At 38.7% G+C, this 27,442-nt stretch overlaps 1 protein-coding gene across 5 annotated transcripts in view; it reads left to right on the top strand.

The window, feature by feature from the left end:
* Positions 1-26,752, top strand: part of CSNK1A1 (casein kinase 1 alpha 1) — a 30,539-nt gene extending 3,787 nt beyond the window's left edge. The window contains exons 3-11 of one of the 5 annotated variants that reach the window (XM_026047575.1): positions 8,634-8,760; positions 10,227-10,325; positions 12,771-12,854; positions 16,076-16,215; positions 18,570-18,648; positions 19,704-19,778; positions 20,959-21,065; positions 21,871-21,983; positions 25,797-26,752. In XM_026047575.1, the coding sequence (XP_025903360.1) occupies positions 8,634-8,760; positions 10,227-10,325; positions 12,771-12,854; positions 16,076-16,215; positions 18,570-18,648; positions 19,704-19,778; positions 20,959-21,065; positions 21,871-21,983; positions 25,797-25,804 (832 nt within the window). In that variant the 3' untranslated portion in view covers positions 25,805-26,752. Of the gene's footprint in view, positions 1-8,633; positions 8,761-10,226; positions 10,326-12,770; positions 12,855-16,075; positions 16,216-18,569; positions 18,649-19,703; positions 19,779-20,958; positions 21,066-21,870; positions 22,308-25,796 lie in introns of those variants that run through there. The other 4 variants (XM_026047572.1, XM_026047577.1, XM_026047576.1 and 1 more) reach the window with 4 other exon arrangements.
* The last annotated feature ends 690 nt before the right edge of the window (positions 26,753-27,442 follow it).

The following is a 27,442-nucleotide window of genomic DNA, read 5'->3' as shown; positions in this document are numbered from 1 at the left end:
AATAGCAGCAGCATCCAATAAGTAGGTCATTTGATAATTAAGAAATTGTCCTGACTTTTGCCATTGCCATGCTACATAAGCTGGGACCAGCAGCGTTTTTATCAGTTCTGCAGATTTCGGAAACAGAGACATATAATACTACACTTCACATTTGAGGATTATTTACTTGGTCTTGAGTTTCTATCTACATTAGTAATGCAGTGGCTAATGCTGACTTACTAGAAGTTGCATTATGTGCCTTTACATAGTGCTTTGTCTGCTGTAGTTCTTTGGCTTAGGAAACCAGAAGAAAAGTTATGGATTGTTCCTTCAGATACCTGTTCTTAAAACTAGTTTCTTCTGCCTTTTATATGTGATTTCAAACTCAATAAGTATCTCAAGTGTTTCTTTCAATTATCTAAAATTAAGCAAAAGTTGTTCTTATTTTTTCTGTTTGTTTTGGTAGCTTTTAAGGTTAATTTTAGCAGATTCTAAGAAGGATAATGAATTAAAAATTTTTTGAGAGAAAAGCTATTTTTAAATTGCTTCTGTGATTAACTGAGTTGAGGGAGAACAAAGGGATTTGGTAATATCACTGTAGCAGAAAACTTTTTTTTAAAATTAAACTCTATATCCAAACAGAGTGTCTTAATTCTCCAATAGTGGTAACCCTTTAGGATTAGGAAAGAAATTGTCGACCTTCCTGCTTACAGGAATAGTAGGAAAGACTTTGAACTTGTTTCAAAAGTTTCATCAGAATTCATAAAAACATAGTTGTATGTTCTTGATGTGTAAATTTAGTTTATACTATTACCTTCATTTTTGACAAAAAAACTCTTGAACCCAGCTTAACAACTGAGGGCCTGATCGGCCTTTAGGACACCATGCAAAGTCCACACTATTCTGGTAGGCTTACTCGTATTGTTCTGAGTTGTCAGCTGCCCCTTTTTTGTAGGCAAAGCATTTTTGGCTGTAGTAGTCTTTTTAACCGGGCATGGATCCCATGAGTTTAGAATATTTGCCCTTGTAGCCAGATTCTTGGTTCTGTCTTGGAGTGAAGTGGTGTCTGTTTGTGTAGTCATCTTGTGTATTGTTTTTAGTGCAATTCTGTAAAAGCACTCTTGACAAGGAATTGTTTGATTAATTATCTGACAGTCAATCTTGGTTTTTGTTGTTTGTAGTGTTTAACAGCTGTTGTATCCTTTATGGAGAGAGCTTCTAGTTATCCGCTCAGATGTAGCTTTCTTTTAAAAGCAAAGTTGGATTTGGAGATGTTTCTCCTAAAGTCTTTTGGGAGAATTAATCTTGTAACCTGTTTCCCCATTGAAATGGGTGATGCTCTAATATAAAAGTTATATATTTATATAAATTAATGCAATATATAAAGTTGCATTGAAGGGCAGGTAAAAGGTGTAGTGAACGTAAGACAGGTAGTGTTTGTACTCTTACATAGCTAAGGCTGATTTAATTGTATATGGTATACCTGATTGCATTGAGGTGATATTAGAACTTTCTCATTTGTAAGGTTAAAAACTGAAACTACTGAGTGTTTTTTTAAAAAACATTCTTTTGCAACATTAAATCCATCCTTATGCATCAGACTTATGCATTTTCAATGTAGTAACTTACTGTAAAATATTTGAAGTTGGGAAACTTGTATCACTTAATCTTCTCAGTAGTGCATTAAGTCGCTGGTGAGAAGACAAGATACACATTTAAAATATTTTTATCCTTATTGTCACTTCATGCAGTATTGTTGGATATGCCATTAGTAGCAGCTTACCTGTATTCATTGAGTAGTGTGCACAGTGGGAAAACATGGTCAAATTTGGTGGGTTGTTTTCACACTGGAGTTTTATTTCAATACTTCAATTCTTGATTTTTTTCTTAAGCGTTGCTTAAAAATCTGTAATTAAACCTCTCAGACATTAAAATCTGTCTTTATTTCATTGGTAATATGGATACTTTCATCCAAGCATGCAAAGTAGTCAGGAGGAAGGTTCTAGCAGTGGAGCCTCCTATTAATTAACCTTCTATTATTAATTAAGGCTGCATGCTAAAGGATAGAACCACTGTACTGGATAACAGGAAGACTCTTGTGGCTCAAAGCAGAGCTGAATGCTTATCTTGAAAATGAATCTAAGATTTTCTAGGAGGACAGACATTCCTAAACAAAATCCTAATGTTTTGTAACAGTCTGAAGTCCTGTCTTAATTGGTCCTCACAACTCCTTAGAAACAGCCAAGATAGAGCATAACTTTAAAACAAATGAAGCTGTTCTTTTTCTGATTCCCTTGCCTCAGCTGAACCTTTGCAGAAACGTGAACGTACGCACTTTCAGTTCGGCATTAATCTGGAGGAGATGGTCAGCTGCAGAAGCACTACTGACGCAGTATATTTTCCCCAGGAACATTCCCCATATATAATTCAGATTAATTGTTTATCTTCTCAGCTGAACTCAATTTTCTGGCTTTTATGGAAGAAATTTGACTGATATTCTCCTCACTTCCTAGCAGCTGTTAATCTACCTCATTAATGCCAGAGTAGCGAGTCAACTAGGTGGAAGTATGTATGCATCATATCACTAGGCAGCTGAAATGACCATATTGCTTAGGAGATGATTTGCATTGGCATACTTCACATATTCATATTTCTCTCAGTCTGCACAAAAATAGCTTTATTTATAGACCCCATCTAACTTCATAGCATGGTGTGTTCATGGTGTTTCTTTATTTAGTACTTGGGTGGCCTAATTCATACTCACCATGGCAACTAACATTAGATGACATATGCTAAATATTCTATTTCGGTATTTCAGTCATGCTAAGTTCACTTATATTACTGACTCCTAGTTGGCTAACAGCTTAAAAGTGCTTTTCCAGTTTCAGGGAAGATAAATTGCCACAGATCTTATATTTCTAGTTTGCAACAGACTGCCTAACGTGTATTGCCTCAATACCTGTTACAGTTGAAAATAGTATTTTGATATAGGGGGATATGTTTACCAGTTTGCCTAGAACTGTTGGGAGATGTCTGCCTTGGGGAGTCCAGAAAACGTAGAACCAGAAGGGACTGCTTTAGTCATCAAAATTCAGCTCCTTTTTGAGACAACATGCTACTCTTGCAAATCAGGCACAATGTTAATACTTTCTAGGCAAGCACCCCAATTCATGTAATCCTGGTAAGAGAGAAATTCTGTGCTTAAAGATAAGTTTTCTTAACCATAGTCAGTCATTTCCTTCCTTTCTCTCTCTCTGTCTTTTTTTTGTAGTTATTACTACTGTTTTTAATAACCACCTCTCTTACAGTCATCCCACCCTTCCTTTCCCTGGATGTATCTATAAAGAGAGGTTGCATAATTTAATGACTGCTGTGCTGAGCTCTTTGAATGCACAATTATAGGGATCCCCACCTGCCTGTTCACACCTGTGGTTGTTTTCTGTCCCTTCAGAAAGGGACAGAAAAAGTTTCCCCCCTATTTTTCATCTTTGAATATGGGTGACAGAGACTGCATGTGCAATGCAGCATGAAGGCCCACCAGTGTCTTGAGCACTGGTATCTCTGCTTCCCAGTTTGTGCAGAATACCTGTGCTTTTATTTTTTAGGATCAGTTGTTTTCAGACATGCCTGCTATTAGGGCCATACGATCACAGGGAAGTCTGTGATGTTCTCTTCAGTCAAATCATTTGACTAATGATTAATTCATTGACCTTTTAGAAATAACTTAATGATTGTAGAAGTGGAATGCAGTTTGCGTTTGGTTTCCTACAGCATGTCTGAATCCTATGTGTTCATGAGATTTTCTGGGATTTCATGTTCACCCTCCTCTGCCTGCTGACTTGTCAAGCTTATTAGTAAGGTCATCTCAGGTGATTCCAGTAGTAAGTTCTTTATAGATTGTTCACTGTTAACTTACTTTCCTTGTAATAGTTTTACTATGCACTCCTCTTCTAATAATAGCAACTGTTGGCACGTGAGCAGTTCCATTTGGTGTTTGAAAGTCAATTTGAAAGTCAAAATGATGAGAAACTAATTGTATAGGGCTAGTCAAGGTATCATAGCATAGATGACCCAAAAAAAAAAAAAAAAGTGGCAAAGTTAATGATCTCAAAGAAATCCAAGTCTTGCAGAGAGGCAATGAGATTTTCTGTCTCGAGTATTAAGAGTCACCTTCTTCAGTTCTTCTTAGTTCTAGTCTGCTATTTTGCACCCTCCACTTGCATAGTTAAGAGATGGAAACTGAACTGATGCTTTTAGCAGAGAATAGGTTAGCTGGAAAAGAAGAGCTGCTGTTAGAAGAAAATGTCTGTAAGTTGGAACACAAACTGTCCAAACTATAGTTGCTTTTGTGACAGGAATACTTTGCTATGGCAGTGAGCTAACTTTAGTCTCTAATACAGCTGTGGACAAAACAACATGATCCATAATGGTGGCCTTTACTGGTTTAAGAATATGCGAGTTTTGCCTTGTGTGGCTGATGAGCAGCAGTATTTACAGTTGTTTGGTGCTTGAATTAATCTCCATTTGAACTTGAGGCATTTCAAGCAAGTTTCCAGAATCCTTCTCTGTTGTGTAAAATTTGAGCAGTTTAAACAGTTTGGATAGTTGCACAGCTTTTGTTGCCCTGCTGTTGTTGCTATTATAACTATTAACACAATATGTAACTATGGTGCAGGATTAAGCAACTGGGTATCTTGCAGAACTATTAAAGTGGCACTATAGTCTAAAACTGTCTGGATTCCATTAGCTGGCAAACAAGGCACTGAAGGGGCTGGCTTGTACCAACCCAGCCATTTCAAAAGAAGAAATATCTAACAGAAAGAATACTGTTATAACCAAATGAAATATTTTCTCAGTAAAAATCTATGCACATGTTCTCAAACATCATTTCTTTTGTCATTGACGTTGTTTAGGAAGTACGCAGTTGCTGAAGTAGACATCATACAATTTTTGAAAGATCTCTGAAGATAGAGGATTATAAGTTTGGGTAGACCTGAATACACTATTTGCTACTAAATGCTAGATGTGCATCAATACTTCACTTGCTTGCCTCAAGGTTAGTCAAGGGAATTAAAAAAAACATGAGTTTAAACATTGACATATGTCATGATCTGACATAATGCCCACTTAACTGTGTGAGCTTTGGAAACCTAATGGTTCTGTACTTCTGTATCATGTGTCTTGTTCTGCGTGGAGATAAGAATATTGAAATTGAGGATGTTACAAATAGTTTCACCTCAGTGCATGTACTGGGCTGCATATCAGGCTTTTGAACCACATGATTTGGAAACTTGCTGACGTGGTGAGTCTTAGTCTTTCAAATTAGAATGTAACCGAAGTTGGATCAACGTCACTGTGATGGACCTTCAACCGTGATTTGGCTGAAAGCTTCATAAATGGTATTTACTGTATCCTGACTGAATTGTTTAACTGATCTATAATCATAAACAGACAAGACTGGTAAGGGTGACAAAGCATTTTCATACATGAATGAACCTGGACACACCTTAAGGCTTACATATGTACCAGTTACATCAGCTGTTACCCTCAAACAGGTAGCAATACAGTAACTGGGCTCTTCTGAGTGCCTAAAAACATGGTTTTGCTGATGTTTCTGGAGCCTTCGGTAATGTGTTCTACTGCTAATCCTCATTAAAGTCAAGTCAATGGTAACACACAGTTGGCATTTTCCTGACATAAGTTGTATATGTGGATCTGTGACTCTGAATCAAAATTCCCATTTTAGTAAATACATTTTATTGGGACGTACTCACTGTGAAAGTGGAGAAATTCACTCCACCCACCCCACCTCCAGAATAACACATGATGTGTCAGGTAGTTAAATTTCTCTCTGTGCTCCAGATCTCAGTGACTGATGCAGCATTAGCACATCTGGAGACTTATATTTGAGAGATTAGTGTTTGAGATGCTTTTGTTGCTGTAATGTTTTACACCTTGACTGTGTGTGTCACTAATGTTAAGACCTGCCTCCTAAACTACTCTGAATTTGTGCTTTCTGTGTGCTTTTATTCTATCTTACATTGATTTTTATGAATATGGGAGTAAACAGCACTTGCCAAGGTCCTAAGAATATTTTCCAAGGTTTCCTAGGAAAAGCCAAGACTTTTAATGCTTCTGACTGTCAGTAGTAGCAACCGCTAGATAGGCTTTGAGTGGACATCATTAATCCACGTAATCCCATTTACCCTAGAAAAATTCTAAGGAAATCATGCATGCAACGTCAACAAGGCAAATAAAGCTCAAGTTGCTTAACATAGTAACGGAAGTTACAGTGGTCAGTAGTGAAATTACATGAGTGGAAAAACTTCTCTGTAAGAAATTACTGGCAAGTAAACATAATGAAATGTTAAGAGAACCCAACTTACTGCTTTGTCTTGCAGAATTTGCTTTCCAACAGTGCAGAATGGTCAGGTGATTTAAAAAAAAAAAAAAATTTGACGTGCATATGCGGAAGTAGGCCAAATGGAGGTTGGGCAATCAACCTGAATAAATGCAATTACAGTCCAGAGAGACTGCTGTAGAGGAACCAAATACTTTACAAATGGAGCTCCCTGGGTAGGGTTCTCTTTCATCAGTTTTACTACTTTGTGTGTGTTGCTGTAACTAAATTTTCCGAGTTGAAGGCAATTGCTTGATCTTTTTCCCTTATGCTGCAGTCTCTTGGGTGTTGAACTGCTACTGTACCAAATAATTAGTACCTCAGTTGGAGTTACATTTCTTGAAGAAACTGTTTTATTTTTTTCTTGTTATTCTTTAGAATGCTTGATTTTGTCTCAGCTTATTTATTTCAGACTTGCAGCAAGCCTAAACTTCATACGGCAAAATAACAAGAAAATTTGTTTTCTTTTCCCACTTTTTGTTACTCTGGCTTACTGTAGTGTTTCACTTTGAACTATGATGCACTGAGGTGTTCACAGAACCATGTCAAAGCTACTTGTCAGTTTGCATAGGAATTAAGAGGTTGTCTTGCAGGCATATTCAGTAGTTCCTGAGCAGAAGCAGCTCTGTAGTTGAACGTAAATTTTTTTCTTGACAGTATCTAACTTTGTCTCTTTCCCTAACTCTAAAGAATATGATATTTCTACTCCTCTTGGTTGCTTTTGCAGTAAAAAATAATTTTTGATTACTTCTTAAAAGAGCCTATCTGGGCAGAGGTTTTCAGCCTTAAAATGCCTAAGTTTGGTAGCTCAGCATCAGATTCCGTTGTGAGTGCCAACCTTTTTGTGAACTACAGACCTTTTCAAATAATACCATGCAGCGTGCTTTCCCAGTTGACTCACTTGTAACTTTTCTGTAAATCTTAATATCTTGATGAATTTTTAGAAGTCAAAGAGACAAAATGAACTTGCCAGTAGTGTGAGTACTTAACATGTGGGAGGCACTTAATTTGAATGACTAATTTTAAAATGCGTGTCTTCAGCTCCTTGGCATAGGGGATGAGAGACTCTTACACTGACCTGATTGTATGTAGGCTGTGGCCCATACTGACTTTACAATGCATTATTTAAAAACTTGGTAAAAGTGGTTTCTACTAGAATCTTGACAGTGGGAAGACTCAGGCCAGTAATTCCCATGCTGAAGCTGCTTATAGGATCTTTCCTTTGCTTTTTGAAAACATTTTACTAACCTGACAGTTTGCTTGGAATCTTTTCCAAGAGTACCAAAGAATTTGTCAACTTTATCAGTGGTAACTTTATCTTTTCCAGGCAACCATGCATTAGTCCTAATGCCTCTGAGCTGTGCTTAAGCTGAAGGACTTTCCATTCCCTCTACTCCTTCATCTGCTTGCTTTTAAGGAGTATATATTTGGGATGTCTTAGCTTCACCACTGTTGCTGGAAACCTCAAATCTATTCCAGGAGGCAGTTGCTTATTGCTAGTCCACGGAGTGCTAGTACTGTGTCCTTGTCACAAGGGCTGGCTGCCTAGCAGAGGCAAAAAGCAGCATTGTGGCCACCAGGGCCAGAACTGACACAGTCTGCTTGGTGGAAAAATGTGTGTATTGCTACATTCTGGTTTTTAATTAAATATTTTCCTTGTATGGCAAAACCTAAACCTAGCAAAGACTATTTATCATTTACTTAATAGAATAAAAACTTGCCATCATGCACAGGACTTTCAATTAGCTATTAAACTTGGATGAATGATAGTATTCCTGTTACCTGTGTGATCTGCTTTGATCTGTTGCAGGCAAGTTACATCTGAAAATAAAAGCTGAAGAAATTGATATTAGTTGATTTCTCTGAATATAAGTTAACTGAACTTATACTGGCACTGGCAACTGTTTCCTGAGAGTTGATGGCAAGAAGCTTAAAATGGAACTGTTCCAGCTGAGAGTTCTGCACAGGATGCTCAGAAGTAACAGGATATGTCTTTTATAATTGTTACTCTCCTAGAAATTCAAAACCTTTAGTATGAGAGTTTCAGAATGTTTGATTCTCTAGAGCTGTATATTGTATTCTGCAGTGCCTTTGGAGGATGTCCGTATTTGTGCATTCACAACTATGGTAACTCTCTCTGCTGCTTGATAATAGTTTAACTGCTAGACTGAGTAATGTTTACTGGCTAATAATGTTTAATGGCTAAGGCTCGAATTTATAAGATATCTGCTAATACCAGTTTTCTTTGTTGCAGGTGGTATGGTCAAGAAAAGGATTACAATGTTCTAGTTATGGATCTTCTTGGTCCCAGCCTTGAAGACCTTTTCAACTTCTGTTCTCGCAGGTTTACGATGAAAACAGTACTTATGTTAGCAGACCAGGTATGTACAAATCTCACTGCAAGGAGTTGTACAACCATTAAGAGTTTTCTGTAACATCATTTCCTTCAGGTGAATTAAATGTGTAATGCTGTATTCTGTATAGTAAACACTGTTCTCATGGAATGTCACCATCCTCTCGACTTGCTGTTTTCCCATACCAGAACGTGAGTTAACAGCTGGTCTGCATGTTCTGGTGCTTAAGACAGCTCTTTAAACTGTTAGTACAATTGCTGTTCTTTATTTCAAAATTAGCCTAGGCCTCTAAAACTGAGCTTTCTTATCAGGAATGTCTAGATTTAAGCTTTTCTAGCACTTTACATGGTTGTGAGTACAGTGTTTGAAATGCTTTGCTGTATTTGTTCTCTTACTAAGCACTGTCTTCAGTTACTTTAGAAGGCAGTAAGTGATTCTTGAGTTGAATTTCCAACGGTGGTTTGAAGGTCACCTAATATTATCCAACTGATGTTAGTACCAAATTGTCACTTAGCCAGGTGGTCATAGAATCCCAGGCTCTCAGCCAGGGAAGTTGAGAGTTCCTGTTAGAAACAAAGGTGAACTGTCCCTTTTCTCAGCTGCTTTGTGGGACTGATAAGCTTGCTTTAGAATGAATCACCCGCTTAGGTTAGTCAGGATAATAAAGCATCTTCAGAACATCTATATAGCTTTCATGTATAGCTTTTTTGTATGATAAGCACTAATCACTTATCATTTGGAAACATTCAGATAGACTTTATGATATCATTGCAAGAAAACTGACCCTTGGGATAAGGTTCAGTAGAACTGCTGTCAAGGGCGTGATGCTGTAAAATACTTAAACACACGAAAGACTTTAAGGAAATATCTTTTAGTTAAAAAGCTGCGTCACAGATGCATATGCTGTGATTGAATACATCGGAAACATCATATATGATGATGCAGATGTGTCAGTGTTTCTTTCCATCTTCATTGCTGACTCTTTGTGGATCATGGTAGCCCCTACTAGGACTAGGATGATGTAGGTCGCAAACAAGTTGTTACTTGCTATGTGAATTACTAACTGGAAAAATGATGCATGGAACAGGATGAATGAGTGAGTAACAGATGAGAAGGGTTTCATGGTAGGTATTTATTTTTGAAATAAAGCTCTAGAAAAATTATTCACCAATGGGATATCACAGTCAGACAAACTAAAATGTCTGGGAAGTAGTTTCAGGCATTTGAACTGCCAGTTCCTGACCAAGACTATATAAGTTAGGTGGCTTAATGTTTTAGTATATTACTTTGGTCTAAGAAAAGACTTGGCTTTCATTTAGCAAGTATCTTGTCATCATTTGGTTAGTAAATCAAACTTCTCGGCGTATGTGGCAGAGGAAGGCAGCCCTACAAACCTACAAAGTCTTGCTTTATTTCAAGCTTCAATAAATTGTTTTGTTGTCACTGAAATTCTAACTGTTCGGATTTGTTTCGTGTGTGTTTTTTTTTTACAGATGATCAGTAGAATTGAATATGTGCACACAAAGAATTTTATACACAGAGACATTAAACCAGATAACTTCCTAATGGGTATCGGGCGTCACTGTAATAAGGTTAGTCTAATGCTTTTTGCTTGAATGATCCAAAGAGAATGGCTATGATTGACTTTTTTTTCTAGCTGCATAGCTTTTATGAAAATCATTGCTGAATTGATGTTTTGGATGCTAAAGCCATAATTCTTCAGTGCAAGAACTTGGATTTCCCAGTGTCTACTGCCAGATGCAGCGATTTCCATATGCAGGTCACACAGAGATGGACTTGGCTGCAAGATGAGTTCTAGGCTTGCAACAAGATTATAAACTCAACCTGGAAAATACTTGACTACTTTCCTCAATGGTGATATTTCATTATTGAGATAGCTATTGTAATAGCACTTTTTTCCCTTGATGTTAAAGTTTAATCTTTTCTGTGACTTTGGAATAGTCTTTCTGGGATGAAAAGAATTCATGGCAGCGTGGGAGCTCCGGAGCTACCAGTCATCAGGGCGTTGAAGTTTAGTGCCTGACTGGTAAAGAGACTTCAGCCCCAAGAGTTGTGGATATGACTAACAGTCAACATAAAATCCTTTTCATTATATGATTGTGTGAATGATTTTGTGCAAATATGGTGATGGAAAACTGCTAAGATGTAAAGTAGCTGAATTTGTAAAACAAACTGCTTTCTGTGAACTTTGTGAAGAGTGATGTGGGGAGGGAGGTGCTGAGGTGTTAAATTTCTTTGAATGGAGGGTATTCTTAGCCAGAAGTGCATGTTTTCAGTTGAAAAACCTTACATAGAGACATATTGTTTTTTGTTTCCTTTATTTTTAGTTCTTAAGTGAAATGCTTAATCTTGCAATTTGTGTGTCGAGCTCGGGCAGACAGGCAGCATTGGCAATGCATTAAGCATGCTACTTAATAGAAATTAACTTCAGGACAAACGTACACGATCAAGCTGTTTATTGGAAGCAAGATTCCCACTTAGGAATAGGCCATCAGCGAATGTCTACCGTCTTTAGGCACTTAGTATTTAAAATGTTTACCTTTGTTTGCCTGTATGAATGCCAACTTCAGGGCCATGAACGTTAGAAGAGGAAAACCGATTGACATGAGATTATGCTCTTATCTGAAGAGGTGCAATGCACTGAATGTTTAGTTTAACTATTTTGAAACTGTTTGTAACAGTCCATATGAAAGGTAGTTTTCATGTAATCCTGTTGCTATTAAACTTTGCTTGTTCCCAAGTTTCATACTTTCCCTCTGTAGAGCTCTATTTTTCTCTGCTATATTGAGCATTTAGGCTCCCTAATTTTCTGACATGACTTAGCAATATAACTAGAAAACTTTTTTCCTAGTGTTAGCATCTGATTTCTAAGCATTCTTTTTCTGGGCCATTTTTCTACCCTTTTGCATTGTCATGCCGGGCTGGCATTGCCACACTTTGTGTCTTGACGTGGAATAATGGCCTAGAAAAAGCTGCTGTACATGTTTTAGAAGAGGGACACACTAGGTCTGCATCAGCTGAAATAGAAAACCAAAATTGCCTGTAAACCATGATTTTTTTCCCTTTTTTTCCATTTGTAGATTACTTATGGAGTCACAAAATAATACTCTGGATGAACACTTTCTGTGATGATAGGCTTCACTTACTGATGCAGCGTTAAGAGATAAAGGGGAGAGTTCTTGACAAAAGTGCAAACTAATTGGATTGCACATTTGCTTATGCAAAATTAGAAATGGATTGCTTCAGTTTTGAAACAATAGATGCCTTATCTAGGTCGCACATAGCACCACACAGTACTTACTTTGTTTCTTTTTGTAGTTGAGTGCAGTTTGGGGTGGTTGGTGGTTTTTTGTTTTGCCTTTTTTCCCCCATTTTTTAAAAGTTGTCCACACGCTGCTTAAAGATGCATCAACCACAAAGACTAGAATAGCATGGTAATCTTGTTCCAGTAGCTTCCTGTCAGTTATATTTTAAAAATATAGACAAAATTAATTGATTTTTTTTCCAAATTTTTAATTTGATGATTGGGAGATATTTTACTCCCACCTTAAAAGGTGAAATTTCAGCCTTGCTAGAAATAAGCCCTGCATGCTTATGAAAGTAAAGCTTAAGGTGACTAAATGCCTTCTACCTCTTCCTTACTGAAGATTTACTTTTTCTAAATGTCTTTTGGGGGAAGGGCAGTTTGTGGAACCAAAGGCTGCTTTTGTAAGCAAAACTTCAATTTCCTTTTTTAATAGAGCCAAATGTCACCATTGCTATCCCTGATCGAGGCAGTGTCATTCTGAAGTGGCTCGCAGTCAAAATTAACCTTGCCACATCTTTCAAATTTCCTCCCTAAAACAAACAAACCAAAACAATAAATCATGGAAAAACTACAGTGCTTGGTGGAAGAAGGATGGCATTTGGCTACCCTGTTCTTTCTCGAACGCCTCGGTGTTGCCTGTCTGCGCCGGCCTTTGTTGCAATGTGAGCAATACTGTTTGATGCACTGCCACCCTCTATTGTTTGTTCAGTGTTTAGAATCTCCAGTGGGGAAGAGGAAAAGAAGCATGACTGTTAGTACTTCTCAGGACCCATCTTTCTCAGGATTAAACCAGGTCTGAACTGTCTCCTATTCCAACCTCAACCCCAAGTTCATGTGCTTTATTTTTTTTGTTTCGGTTTTTTTTTTTGTTTTGTTCTTTCTTTCTGGAGAATGTAGACCTTGCAAAAGCACCTCTTATGTTGGCATTATTCAGACATACTTGGCAAACATGTAACATTACTAAGATGTTTCCCTGTGGCGCTTGTTTAAGTTGTGAAGTTATTTCTCAACTTGATTTTTTTAAAAGGGCTGAATGTACATGCTTGGTTTCAAATGCAGAATCGGGTTCTATTTTTGTCTTTCAAAACTCAAAGGCAATCTGTTCCATGTATCCAAAGGGTAGACAAGCCATTCTAGACAAACATGAGGGCTTTTGTGTAGGGCTGACTTCCTGCCTTCCTGTAGGGTTCCTGCAGTGTGTTTGAATGCACATGGAGAAATTCTGCCATCCCTTCTGCCAGACTCTTTCCCTGCACAGGTTTTGTTCATAAGCTTTTGGCTGTTTGAGAATTCTCTTATTTTATAATCCCAGTGAATCAAAATGAAGTAACTCGAGTATGCTGTGCCTTGGATAAGCACAAGTTTATCTTGTAAAGTGAAGCGTACATCTGACTCCTTCAAAAGAAGACAGATTGGAAAGAAATGAAGACATACGCTGGTTTCTAGTAGGACAGTTGGAAACTGCTGAGTACAAATCATAGCTCAGGAGTGTGTCCATGGTATCAGTTAGCAGCTTTCCACAACAATAATCTTCACTTAGTAGATACCAGACAGTTAGCTGTGCTGTGCACACTGACAGACTGGTGTTATCTCCTTCTCAAACTCGCTTATCAGTTGACGCAGAAACTTTGATCTACTTCCCTACTTGCTCTTGGCAGAAATCTTGCTCTGCTTCTCAGGTTTCCTGCTGATCATGCAAGAAACAGAACTGAAGTGGTATGAGGTTACCTGTGGAAATACTTACGTGTCAGGGCTGGCTGGTATTGGTCGATTCTGTGCTCATTCAGATCAGATTTATATCTTCCATTTTAACTTCTTTCAAGGTGATCATATTCCTTTAACTTCTGCCTATTTAGAATAGGGAATAATCGGCCTCAGCTAGAGAACAAAGGAAACTTGCCCAGAGAAGTCAGTGCTGTAAAATAATATCCAGGCACTTGGCTAGCGAAAAACAGACTGTGTATGTATCTACCAAATAAATTTAAGAGCTAGACACTAAGTATTCATGCATTAAAGGCATACTTCCACTCAGCAATAGATTCTAGATTTCAGACTCTGTCCCTTCATAACATTATTAATGGAAAAATGCCTAGCATTATAAAAAGCAAGTAAAGATTTTGAGTTCTTTAAAATGTATGGCTTCCTGTGCAGTGACAATATTCTGGCTGTGTGTACTGATTTTTTTGTTTGTTTGTTGTTGCTTTCTCCCTGCTCCTGGCATAGTATCTTGCATAAACTGATTGGCAAATATCCTGCAAAGTAGCTACTGCAAACTACGCATCAGAGGCTGTCAGCAGATTACAAAGCTCTAGTCAGAAAACAGGGAATTGCATTTGAGATGAACTTTTCCTTTTAGGGAAGTTGAATTTGCAGCATAGTAATCGCATATGAGCTTTACACTCCCTTTACACAAATCATTTCCTGGTAGCTTGAAAACATGTTCTTGCTCACTAAGTGAGTAACTGCCTCTAGTGGTGGCTGTATTGGGTGCAACAAGGAAAAGAAGCCCCCACTGCCTCCTTCCTCACCCCCATCCTGACTTTCCAAACTATTGTCTGACCAGGGAGGAGATTTTAAAACTTGTTTGACATCTTGTTCAAAGACTTCTAGGCTTTGAGGGTGACTTTCAGTAGAACAACTTGTAGAAAGCAAATGTGGAAGAACCAGGCTTTGTGGTTGCATAGAACGTGTGGCAAGACTTCAGCTCATGGTTTCCTGTGCTCTCATCTGTGTTTTGAGATGACTTTTAAGTATTTTTCTAGACTATTGAATTGATTTTTTTTTTTAAAGTTACAACCAGCTATTCTAAAAAAAAAATAGCAACTGTGCACTTCAGAGATCTTCAGATCTTCAGCATCTTTATTCAGTCTCTTCCTTGCCAAGTGTCACTTTGAGGTTCACACAGTTCCAGCGTGCCTGAATGAGCCAGCCTGCCTGTCTCCAGATCCAACTGCAAGGCAGTCTCTGTTACTTGTTAGCATTTAAAGTCTTCTGTTCTGGAATCACTTTAAAAGTGATTTTGAATAGATTTTTAGTGAACTTAACCTTGTCATCTTCCCATCACCCCCCCCTTCCCTATCCCTCGATAGCTGCCTTACCAGTATTTCTTAATTTATAGGGATTGGTGTCCTTGATCCTATAGGGTTAATCTCAGCAATAGAATCAGGCATTTGACTTGATGACATGTAATTTGAAGATTGGTTGTTAGAACTTGAAATGCTTCATATGTCCTTCTGCCTTAGCTTTTGTTACCTAGTCTTATTAGTCTTGACACAGGAAGGTAAAATCTTTATTAACCTCTGTAGGCAGGTTGGCTGTTAGCACGCTCATTAACACACACTCATTAGTTGCTAAATGCCAGTTCATTGGTCAAGCTTGGTAATTAGAAACCTAAATTGAATTCTGTATGCTAGGCTGCAGCTTTCTGGCTTTATTAATATAATCAACAAGAGTTTCATGCTGCTGTGATAGTGTTCTGGTAGTCTTAAAATGGGCGTATGATGAAAGCAAGGAGTCTTGTTTGTTGTTGAAGTTTTTGGCCATATCCTCTGCAGAATGGCCTGTGTTCTTATTAAATAGAGAAGTACAGTACATCATTAGCATTATGTTGCTGAGCTGCCATTAACCTCCTGTATGTGTAAACTGCTTCAATGTAAGTGGGTTTTTGTGAGATGTACTTTTGCACGTTAATTCCCTTCCTAAATTATGCATTGTAGTTACTGAACTAGCATAATACAGACTCTAGTAGTAACACAAAATAGTTAGAACTAAGCTACAAGTGTTGAGTAGCACAGCCTAATCTTTTTCACTGGATTGATTGAGAAGAGGCTTGAACTAATTCAGTATTAAGATTTTTGAACGTGCTAGTCAAGACTCTGCAATGTTACTTTGCTTCCTCTAAACTGTAGGCTCTTACATTGTGTGGTTTTCTTAAATTATAGCTATTACATAGTAAAAGAGGCTGAAAATTCTTGCGTTGTGCGGGAATATAATCTATTTTCATTTCTCTTTAAGTTATTCCTTATTGACTTTGGTTTGGCCAAAAAGTACCGGGACAACAGGACAAGGCAGCACATACCATACAGAGAAGACAAAAATCTCACTGGCACAGCTCGATACGCCAGTATCAATGCGCACCTTGGCATTGAGCAGAGGTGAGTTTAAGCAGATCATTGCAGTTGCCTTGGTGGTTATAGGATGATCTTGTAAAACTTTGAAGTTTCTGAAGTAGTTTTATATGAATAAGTGCATGTTTTAATTTTAGGGTTCCTTGATTCAATGTCATTGTTCAAACTTAATTGATAAGTAGAACAAATGTTGGGTGTAATTTCTGAGCTAAGCACGTATATGCTGCAGACTATAAGCTCTTCTTGTAGTGAAGTAGCTATGCTAGCCCTTTGCAATGCAAGGAGGGACCTGCAAAGCATGATTGCTTTTAAATTCATTTGGAGATCTTATGGCCTCTCTCCTGGCATTGACAATTCTGATGAAATTTGAAATATAATGTGGTCTATATTTAAAAAGCCATTAAACTGTCTAGGAGCAAGCAGTGAAACAAACAAATAACGCTCTTGTAAACAAGAGAAGCCAGACCCGACATTGTGTGTCAGGATATATAATTTGATAGTGCTTTACTTAAACTGTTACAGAATATGTCTTCTTGCATGTAAGGGCACCTAATTCTGAGTCGCTGTGGGTGAAATTCTCCGTTTATTGTCTTAATGGAGACTATCTTTTTATCTCTCAGATTCTGAAATACGCTTTTATGAGTATATACTTAAAAGTAGTATTAAAAACAAAAAAAAGTTTGAAATCAAATTTTGTACTTTCTACTAGAAAGCTATGTAGTTAAACAATAAAAGAGTGAACCACGTGGTGAAGGAGTCTGTTTAGAGCCTTTATGCTGCTGAATCCATTACACCTTCTAGAGTTTTAATGGTAGTTTGTGTTTCTGTATGGGTTCACTGGATTCTGTTGATGATTAAAATCTGCAAGTCTCATGGAACTAGAAATTCTGCAGGCTGGAGTTTGTGGTCTTGTTTACTATCCTTTTCACCCCGTTGACCTACACGGTGGTTTCGCATTCCAGCTGTGATGACCTAATAGCTGGGTGCTATTGGGAGGCATGAACCCCTTCTCTTCCTTGACCCTCATGCACAGCTAGTGCTTGTTTGTCCTTGCGGTGATCTGATTCAGGGAACCAAGGAGACTCCTCCAATGCAACTCCCTGAGCTGGCCCCCAGAAAGGTTAGGAAGCTGCTACAGGATTCAGGGGTGGGTAGGCAAGGCACTTTTTGGCAGTAACTGGTGGTTATATTGGCTTGGCTGTAACGTGAAGCTTCACCTGTAGTTTTTCTTCTAATACGAAGTTCTGGGGGCAGCGGAACTGTTCTGGTTCCTTTAGATTGTTCCTCTAGATCGTGCTCAAGTGAGAGTGTCATTTTACTGTCAGCCTTACATGTAATCCTGTTCACACTCCACCCTCTCAGCCCTTAGCTTCTTGCTGGGGTGGGAGGGGTAAAGTCTTGTCTGCCATCTTCTAAATACTCTTCCTGCAGATCCTGCTTGGGCAGCAGAGAAGTAGGAAAACCTGACAGGTTCCCCAGGCATTCAAGGGAGGGGAAAAAAAACAGCATAAATTACTTTTCTATTTCATATGAAATAGGTGTTGACAGTAGAGGGACAGTCAGAGGAAAAGTCTGACCCTTCTGTAGCCGGGAAGAGGCAACTTTGCCAGGAAGAAACAGTCATGGAACTTTCTCCCCACCCCTGTGAACTCTACTAGCCTTAGTATTCATGAAACCTATGCAGCAAATTACTGCAGTGTTTGTATGGCTGAAGCCTGAATCTAGAGTATATGCAGTATAGAGCACGTTGGAAGCCCTATGGGTGAGAATTTGCATGCAAATTCTCCCGTTAATTCTATAGACCTTTAACTTCCAAAACTCCCAAACTGTGCTGAAACTGATTTTGGTTTGGAATGTAAGAAAAGCAGTACCTCTCAGATGATGCATACTGCTTTTGAAGTACCTTGTTTTTTTGCAACATGGAGATGCTTGAGATCCTTCTTCAATTTTGCGGGTTAGAAATGAAGAATGGAATTATGCCCTTGGAAAATGAGCTGCTCGTGTGAGTCTAGATGTTCAGTATTGGTCTCCAACTGAATCTAGGTTTAATGAAAGATCTGTAAAGAAGGCCAAAGATCCTCATTTTTTTTTCCAAAGCTTTATGCTTCCGCATGAATTGCAATGTACCTGCAGATATAAGGAACGTAACCATGCACAACACGTACTGACTTGCCTGTAGAATGAAAAGACTCAGCTGGTTTTGGTGACTTGTTACATGTGTGCCAGTGAATGTCCTAAACTTCCAGGTGTCTTAATTGTGTTTAAAAGTGCCTCTTTTTGTGCTCCCTAGTTCTTGTTTTTAAATTTGCAATGTTCATACTACCTAGAATAAAGTATAAAATGCTGAAGTTTGTAATGTAGTGTTTTTATGTGTTTTACAGTCGTCGAGATGACATGGAGTCTCTAGGCTATGTATTGATGTACTTCAACAGAACCAGTCTTCCTTGGCAAGGATTAAAGGTAGGCTCTGCTGCCTTTTTTTTCCCCCCTTTTTTTTTCTTTAAGCTTTATATATACACACACACACACACACACACACACACACACACCTTTTTTGGGTTTGAGTCTAATGCTTTGCTGCGGGGCTGCATAGGTGTAGGCAATGTCTAGTGCAGTTATACAAAGAAACTTTTTCTAAGGTGTTATTTATAGAATGTAAAAGGTCCTTTCTGCTTCTTGTGCAGAAGGCAGAATGTGCGTTGTTTAAGTCTCTTAAACTTTATGCTAAACAATAGCTGACGTCAGTCTTGCCAAGTTGTTGTTCTCCTGTGCTGGGTTGATGATTTCTTTGGGAAGTGGAAAGTAACCTTTACTAATGGCTTCTTCTGTTGCTGTAGAAAGCATAGAAACAGCCTCCAGCTTAGCAAGTTAAATTGTAGTGGTATCTTCCGTCTGGTTCATAGTGTGACTGAAGAGAGTTGTTTCAAGTATTATCATGTGTGGCAACAGAGTGCAAGTGTGGCAAATATTTCTATTATATGGACTTCAGTAGTTTGCTTCCATCTTTTAATTGTTTTTCTTCTTCCATGTGGGAGTTGTGTAACTCAGATGGTGTTGCAGCTGCAGATCTAAGACTTTTAAATAGGCAAGCAGCTTGTGAAAGACTAGAACTCTTCAGCTGCAAATGAATGTAATGGCTGCTTACTGAAACACACAGGCAGCCCTTCAATAGGGCACTGAGTGGGAATTAATACAACTTTGGCAAATGGATATGCAAGTCTGGTCGATTTAATGGACAAAAGCAGCAGCTAGAACTACACGAGCTGTGCCATGTGATGGAAGCATTAGACTGCAACAAATGGTATTAAACTGTGTCCAAATCTTAATACCAGATTGACCTTCATTCTCTTTGCAGTAAGTGTGTGGGACTCGGAGATTTCATGTAAAATATTTCTGATTGACCAAAGGAATTTTGTGGGGTGTTTTTTTTTTGCTTATTTGTTTTTTTCTGTTTTTGCTACTGTTAATCTGGTGTTGCACAATATCTCTTATATTGTGACCTACATGTTCCACAGGCTGCAACAAAGAAGCAAAAGTATGAAAAGATTAGTGAAAAGAAAATGTCCACTCCTGTTGAGGTTTTGTGTAAGGTAAGAGTTTCCAAATGGTGTCGTGCAGCAAAATGGAAGTTCTTTTCTTTGATATTTCTAACACTAGAGCCAGTGTATCAGATATTCAGCCGCAAATGTAATGTGAGACTAGTGCTTTTATGACAGTCGTGAATTTTTTTGTGTGTTGGCCACCCAACAAGATCGAATGTGTTACGGGGCAGGCATCCTCTGCCGCTTACTAGAACATTTCAGGCAGCTGTCATTCTAGTTCCTGGTGACTGTCTGCTCTGCAAGCTCACAGCTTTTCTTAAGGGAGGGCTTATTTCTTAAAACTTGATGTACATTTTACTTGTGCCCTCTGGATGAATAAACCCAAGGCAGAGCTAAGTTGCTGCCTCTTTAGTTGAGTTATCTTCCATATCTCAAACAGAGGCTGTAATGGAATTGCATGTCAAGTAATCTTTAAAGGTATGTTGCAGACTAGCAGTTTCTCAGTGCTATTCTTAGGTCTTCAGAGGATTTCTTCTCTATCTCTTTAAATCTGTGGCTGCCATATCCTTGTTACCAAAGGTCCTTGGGAACAGGTGGTAGTGGCTAAACATTACGTAGGAAGAACTAAGGATAAGACTTTCCAGTCATTAATGTTTATACACGCTTACAGGGGAGATGGCTTCTTCCAAATGACTAAATTGTTCCACCCTATATTTTTTCTTGTGTAATAAAGCACTGGATTATGCATGAACTATTACCTGCTCAAGATTTGGGCTTAGTAGAGCAGTAAATGTGCAAAAGCATTAAGCAGGGAATCCTTGAGAGGTGTTGTTCACGTTTTAAGTCCTCACGCTTACTGGGGTAACTCTCCTTAATTCTAGTGTATTTATATACAAGAAAATCAAGATGATATATGAAGTGGAAGCTTGAAAAGAACCTTGTTACTCCTTTCAGAGACCTGGTTAATAAGAACTAGCTTTAACTAGGATGAGTAAAGCAAACCATACCAGCCAACAATTCTGTCAATGGAGAAGGAATGCATGTCTAGGAACATACTGATGAAATGAACTTTCTGAAATACAACATAAATACAGGCAAAGTGAAGAGCTGAATCTTCAGACAGTTCTATCTGCCATCATATATGCAATTTAACTTCTTTTGCCTTCTAAGGGATTGTAAAAGGCATTTTGTTGCAAGTCATGGCTTGATTAATGCTGTTGATTTACAGGGATTCCCTGCAGAATTTGCCATGTATCTGAACTACTGTCGTGGCCTGCGCTTTGAGGAGGCACCAGATTACATGTATCTGAGGCAATTATTCCGTATTCTTTTCAGGTCAGTTTCCAAGTAGAAAAGTACAGAAATTGGTCAATGCTGTTCTAGTCAGTAGCTGTTTTGTGGTATTTATGCTATAGAAACCTGGCACATATGTGTATGATTTAGCAAGTTCCTCTGAGATTTTCTTTCCACGTAAGAGTTTGAAAATTGACTCAGTTCAGAAGTGGGAGGAGGGAAACGCACAATGTTAAGTGTGAAGGAAAAGGTTCTCCTGTTTTGAATTGCGTGATCTGGCCACTAATGCCAGATGTTGCAACTGAATTAATAAATTAATCCCTTCATGGAAGTGCTGGAAGCTTTTTATGTTTGGAGTCTGGTGATGGGACTAGTAGTAATACCCAGGAGATGGACTTCAGTGGAGAACAGTTGTGCCCTTCTTTGCACTTGTTGGATAAATGAGAACAAAACCCCTAGTCTATAGGGTCTGTGGAAGCTATCAAGAATATCTAGGTTTCTGGCATCTCCATAAATTTTTATTGCAGGTTCTGGGATTTATAGTCTTTCAAGAAAAAGAAAAGCGCAGAACCCCAATAGAGCCAAAAGGATAGCCGGGTTATTGGGGAGTGCTTTTACACACTCATACGTTTGCATAAACAGCAAAGAAAACACTACTTGATGGTATTTGGGCTTGCTTCAAGAATCCCTTTGAGTTATTAATAGCTAGCAGTCTTATACCATTTATAATGTCCAAAGCAGGTTCTGAATAAAACTTAACCTCTAATTCTAGGATTTTAACAAAGTCTTCATGTTAGCAACAAGATAGCTGCAATGTGTTACAGTGAAGTATTTTACTCTTTCCTAGGACCCTGAACCACCAATATGACTACACATTCGACTGGACAATGTTAAAGCAGAAAGCAGCACAGCAGGCAGCCTCTTCCAGTGGGCAGGGGCAGCAGGCCCAAACCCCCACAGGCAAGCAAACTGACAAATCCAAGAGTAACATGAAAGGTTAGTAGCCAAGAACCAAGTGACGTTACAGGAAAAAAGAAAAAAAAATTACACTAATTTGGACAATGTCGACAATTTAAGTGTTAGATCAAGGAGGTGGTTCAAAAATATATTTGGCTGTTCATTTAAGAACAAACAAAATAAAGACAAGACAAAAAGCAAAAACAAAAGACGTCCTTGGAGAATTTGACTACTAACTTTATACCAAAATGTCCTTGTTCTTCATATCATTTCTTCTGGGGATATTGGGTCATTTTAACCACTGCATCTTTGGCTCCCGCATTAACCCCTTTCAAAAAAAACCAACAAAAAAAAAGATACTGACTTGGTGTTGGGAATGTTTATTTTATTTATATTCATATATATGCATATGAATATATACATATATATTTATCTAAAAATATATAATAAAATCCAAAATCCTAGACCTAACACTTCTTAAGGGATATTTCTCATCAACTAGGCAAGGATCGAGAGACTTTGGGTTCTGCTGTGTTCCAGCGGTAGTAGTGCTATCGGTTTGCTTCTGTTCTGTATGGCTGAAATGTTGTAAACGGAAAATTGTGAATTATCTGGCGTCCTCCAGAGGCTTTACATTGAGGCGTTTGGTCCACAGGTAAAGAAATGGACTCGTGAGCTCAGAGTGTCTTGCTTAAATTGAGAAATAAACCTGAACTGCTGTGAACTGCCAAGTCACAATTTTCTGAAGCGTTTGGATGCTCTGGGGTGGCTCTTCTGGTTTCTGGACTGTTTTAATGTTTCTAGGTTATGATTTCAAGGGAAAATGTTGTGAAATATTAAAGATCTGGGGATTTAAAATTTTAAAGTGAGAGATCCTGAAAAGGCACAGAAGATGGTTTTACACATTCTGGGGACTACTTAAATTTTAATGTTTTCCAAGCAAATCTCCCAGTGTTAGTCTAAATAAGTCACTAGAATGAAACATTGCTCCAGCAGATGGTTTTTGCAGCCAGTCCTCATGTGAAATTGCTCCTTCAGGATGAGCTGTGTAGAAAATTGAATCCAATGTAGTTGCCCAAATGAGTAACAGAAAAACCGGGTTTAACTCGCATCTGAAACATTGCTGCTGCTTGATACGCTGCAGTATTGTTTTGTCTTGACCTCCCTTTTGGGCCATGTGGAGACACTGGCATTTTTTTTCTTACAATGAAAGTCCCATTGAGCCTTTCTAAATGTAAACCTTATTTTCCTGAAGGTATAGGCAGCTGCTTTATTTTTAAACTGGCAGAAGTTGACCTTAAGGTATGGCTGCAATGCTTCTGGGTCAGCTGAACATGCTTTGAAAACGGGTGAGCTTGCCAAAGTGGAATGCTAGTGCTCCTTGCTGCAGATGCAGTCACACTGAACCGTGATAGTTCTGCCTTTGGTTCGTAAGCTCTTTCATGAGCTCTCCCCAGGAATGAGGGCTTTGAAGTGGATCTGCTCCCCAGCAGAAAAACTTGCTCTATGTAACTTTTATACGTGGGGGTTGCATACTTGCTTGCACCCACTGGTAGCAGGTGAATCCAAGTGCATACTTTCGATTAAGGAAAGTGAAGCAAGTTCTACCACGTGCTGGTGAACAGGGACAGTAAGTTTGGGTTGTTTTGTCTCTTCTGTGGAAGATCTGACTTGCAGATGCAAACCACGTGCTGCCAGTTGTGCAGGTAAGAACTACGAGCTGTTCAGCTAATGTGGCAGACTAGGAGTCAAGGAAGTGCAGAGCACACTCTGCATTATGCTTGCAACATTTACCATAAGTCTACCAGAACATTGTTTCTGCATTGTGGCAGTACTGAAACCTTACCAGGTATTAAAGTAGCTTAATAAAAGTACAACTGTTTTCTTTCATTGAGAAAAGGAACCTGCTGGTGTTCCCAAGGCTCATGCTGAAAGTTTCTTGAAGACAGTTTTTTCAGTAAGCTACATTTAAATGTCAGATTCTTTGTGGCAGAGGACCAGCTTGCTTTGCTGAAGCCAACAGGCCTTACAAGACTGAAGGCTGTACAGTAATTTCTGCCAAAACACTGGTATGTAATAGACTATCTGATTAAATAGCTGGGTTCAGATTTTTGTCCTTTTCCTGAAATTCAGAATCTACCACTGAATCCAGCCTGATACTGGGGGGGTGTGTGGAAAGGCTGCCTGTTGGAGCAGGAAGAAACAGTCTGAGCAAGAGTGCACATTCTTCATCACAGCAACAGTTCTTGTTTACAGTGACAGTGTGAAGATAGAGACTGGCTTAAATTAGCCAGTTTGTGTTTTATTTTGCTGGTAGTTTCACTCCCTTTGTCTCTTTATCTAGTTTAATAAGGGTAATAGTAATATACAGAGGCATTTATCAGTAATAATCTTGAGTATGCTGTATAAAGTGCAAGCACTGTTGAAAACCTGCATCTTGGAAGAATCTGAATTCATCCAAATTAATCTGTAGATTTACCCTACTCCCAGTGTGAGCATGCTCATTTGCAGGTATCCTTGACTTTAACTTGGACCCATTTTTTCCCTCTCATCTCTTCATTCCTCTTCTGGAACCCTGTACAGAGTCCTTGGTAAAGGCAGAATCAGCTGCTTTTTGAAGATGGGAGAGGGAAGCTGTTCCAAGGATGCAGCTTCTCATGTGCTTCTGGTTCTGGGAAGTTTAGCTCTGTATCTCTTGACAGTGCAGTAGACTGATCAGGCACAATTGGTGACCATACATGCAGTCACCTTCCCTCATATAAAACTGACTCATAACTATCAATCCCCAGGATACATTGAATCAATTCTGTTTGCAGAGATGTCCTTAATTTCAGTGCAGAATTCTCTAGCATGTCAGCGGTCCTGTTAGCATATTTCTGTTATTAAAAACTGAGCTGTTGTTGAGGTTGATTCTGATGTTCACAAAGTACTATCCTATTTGGAAGGCCTTCAGAACGGAAACTTGCTGGGCCAAGTAGTTTGTGGCGAAGGCTCCTGTTACCGCCGTAATAGCACCATGGTACAACCTGAGTCACCAGAAATGAGAATATAAGAAATCACACAAACAGGAGCCTGACTTAGCTTGCAGTAACTGGTTCTTCAAGTTCTGTGCGTGTTTTCCTTTACTCTCCCCTTTCTTCAAACTTGTCATTTGGAGTCCTGAACACTGAAGCAATTGTGTGACGGGGAATGTGGGATGTCGAGAACAAGTAGTTTCCCTTGTCCCTCCAAGGACAGAAGGTAGGCTGGGTTCCTAGTCACTGCCAAAGGTTCTCATTTCTGTTCTGGTCGGCCAGAGTGTCGTAGATCCGAGCATGTAGCGAACACCAGTTACTGTAAGGTAAGTTATTTTTGTTTCTTTCTCCTCCTGTCGTGTGATACTGCCATTCTGTGTCGCTGAAGAGCACAACCACAATCAGATGACAGTTTGACATTCAAGGAAAAAAAACATGAGGCATTGCAGGCCAGGAGAAAACAATCCTATGAAATTACATCCTGCTTCCTAGTGGCAATAACGCATCTTGTTTTCAAACTGTGGGTCTGGATTCCTGTTTGAGGAATGCGCTGTGCAGCTGGTGCATAATAGTGTGTTCCCTTGCAGCAGTGGGTGCGAGCGAGAGGTGTGTGGTTGAGCTGAAGAGTGACAGCAAGCGCTGTAGCTTTGGAAAGGGGTGTCAGGAACTCTGCAGTTCTAAAATGGAGCAACATTTTTCCCCTGTGGATGATCGTAATGGTTGATATTGAATTCTCCTGTCGTGGAGGCTGTTTCTCATTTTCTTCCAGTGCCAGTAAGATGCCCTTGTGTTTATCTTGCAGGTTTCTGAGCATGGAGAGGATGGGACAAAGCAGAGCAGATCGGAGCAGGACTTGTCACTCCCCAAATCCTAGAAATTTTAGTTCATAAGTACACTTGCCAGTGGCTGTGGGCAACCATTTACTTGGTGTAAAGAACTTAATATCAGTATAAACTGGCTCTGGGCAGTGTCAATGATGCTGCACTTTGAGTTGTAGCAGCTGTAATTGTGAATATTACTGAGATAGTGAAACATGGTGTCCAGTTTTCTATTGCATTTTTTTCAAGTGGAGAAGTTAACTAATGGTTGACACACAAGTGGAGAAAATTGTGCATATGCCAATTTTTGTTACCTTTTTACTTTGAACTACACTGCTTATGAGATCTCATTGTTTTGGAAGAATGGCATGAACAGTCTTCGGCAACAGTTGTGATAATTGTAAATGCTCACAATTGTGCACTCTTTTCTGGTTATTCCTCCCTGGGTTTTAAAAGTTGTACACTTAAAACATTCTTAAAGTTGTTGGCTTCTATGTGCAACATACCAAGCCAGCTGACATGGTAGTAACCAAAGATTCCAGTTTTTAAGCATATGAAAGACTCTGCCTGCTTACCTGTGCTAGAAGTAACAGCATCTAAAGTGAAGACTTAAGAGAAACTTAGCGACTACTAGATAATCTTTAGGACTCTGCATTAACTCTATAATGTTCTTGGTATAAAAGGAAAAACAGCATATTTGTCACAGAAATTTAGTTAACATCTTACAACTGAACCTGTATGTAAGTTGCTTAGATAAATGTAATCACTGTAAACATCTATACGATCTGGGATTTTGTTTTTATTTTGAAGCGGGAACTTTTTTGTTTACAAGTTCATTAAAAACTAAAAACTGTTTCTGTAAGGAAATGAGATTTTTTTTTAATTTACCTTGTTAATTCAGTTAAGAAATCTGCATCACCCCAGTTTTTTTAAAACCAGGTTTCAAGGCCATGTGTTAAGCAAAAGAAGTCATATTTCTTTCTAAATCATTTTAGATTTAGTGGTGTAACTCTTCCTCGCTTTTGTTTTTAAATGAATTTTGTATTTTTTCCTGGAGGGGGAAGGGACAGTCTTGCATTTTTATAACCTGTTTGAGACCCAGCCCTCTCTTCTGAGATTGGATTTTTTTAAAAACAAACCGGCATCTTTTGCAGACCGAGTCTTGGTAGCCTTTTATGTGTTGCCATGTCATACATTGGCTGGCCTAACTTGTGCTTGCCAGTCTCGAGACAAATTTGGATGGAAGTATTTGGATGGTTTTAAACCAAGGCATTTTCTTTCAAGTTCTTGTGAAGTGGATATGACCAGATTTATACTTGTTCTTGGGGACAGCCTCATACCATGCAGAGTTCACATTGGTTACTGCCCCGGGCTGTCTTCCTTCTCACTCCTATTCTAGCCCAGCTGAAAGAAAGAATACTTTTATTGCTGGTAATTCTTTAACAGTGTAATTTATTCCTTTATAGCATGTCAGAATAAATTAAAAAAAATGTCTGAAAATGCTGCCAGATGCCTATTGTGTAAATGTTTTGTATGATAGCTCTCCTAGACAGTTTCCATGCACGGAGCAGAGTTCCTGGGCACAGTCCATGTTTTTACTGTTGGGCGAGGCCTTTCATTTTGAAATCTC

The sequence above is a fragment of the Nothoprocta perdicaria genome, unplaced genomic scaffold, assembly GCF_003342845.1.
Source record: "Nothoprocta perdicaria isolate Ctin4 unplaced genomic scaffold, notPer1 scaffold_5, whole genome shotgun sequence".
In the NCBI taxonomy this organism is placed as follows: domain Eukaryota; kingdom Metazoa; phylum Chordata; class Aves; order Tinamiformes; family Tinamidae; genus Nothoprocta; species Nothoprocta perdicaria.
Note: the sequence above shows the minus strand (reverse complement) of the source record. Positions and strands in the feature narration are given on the sequence as shown.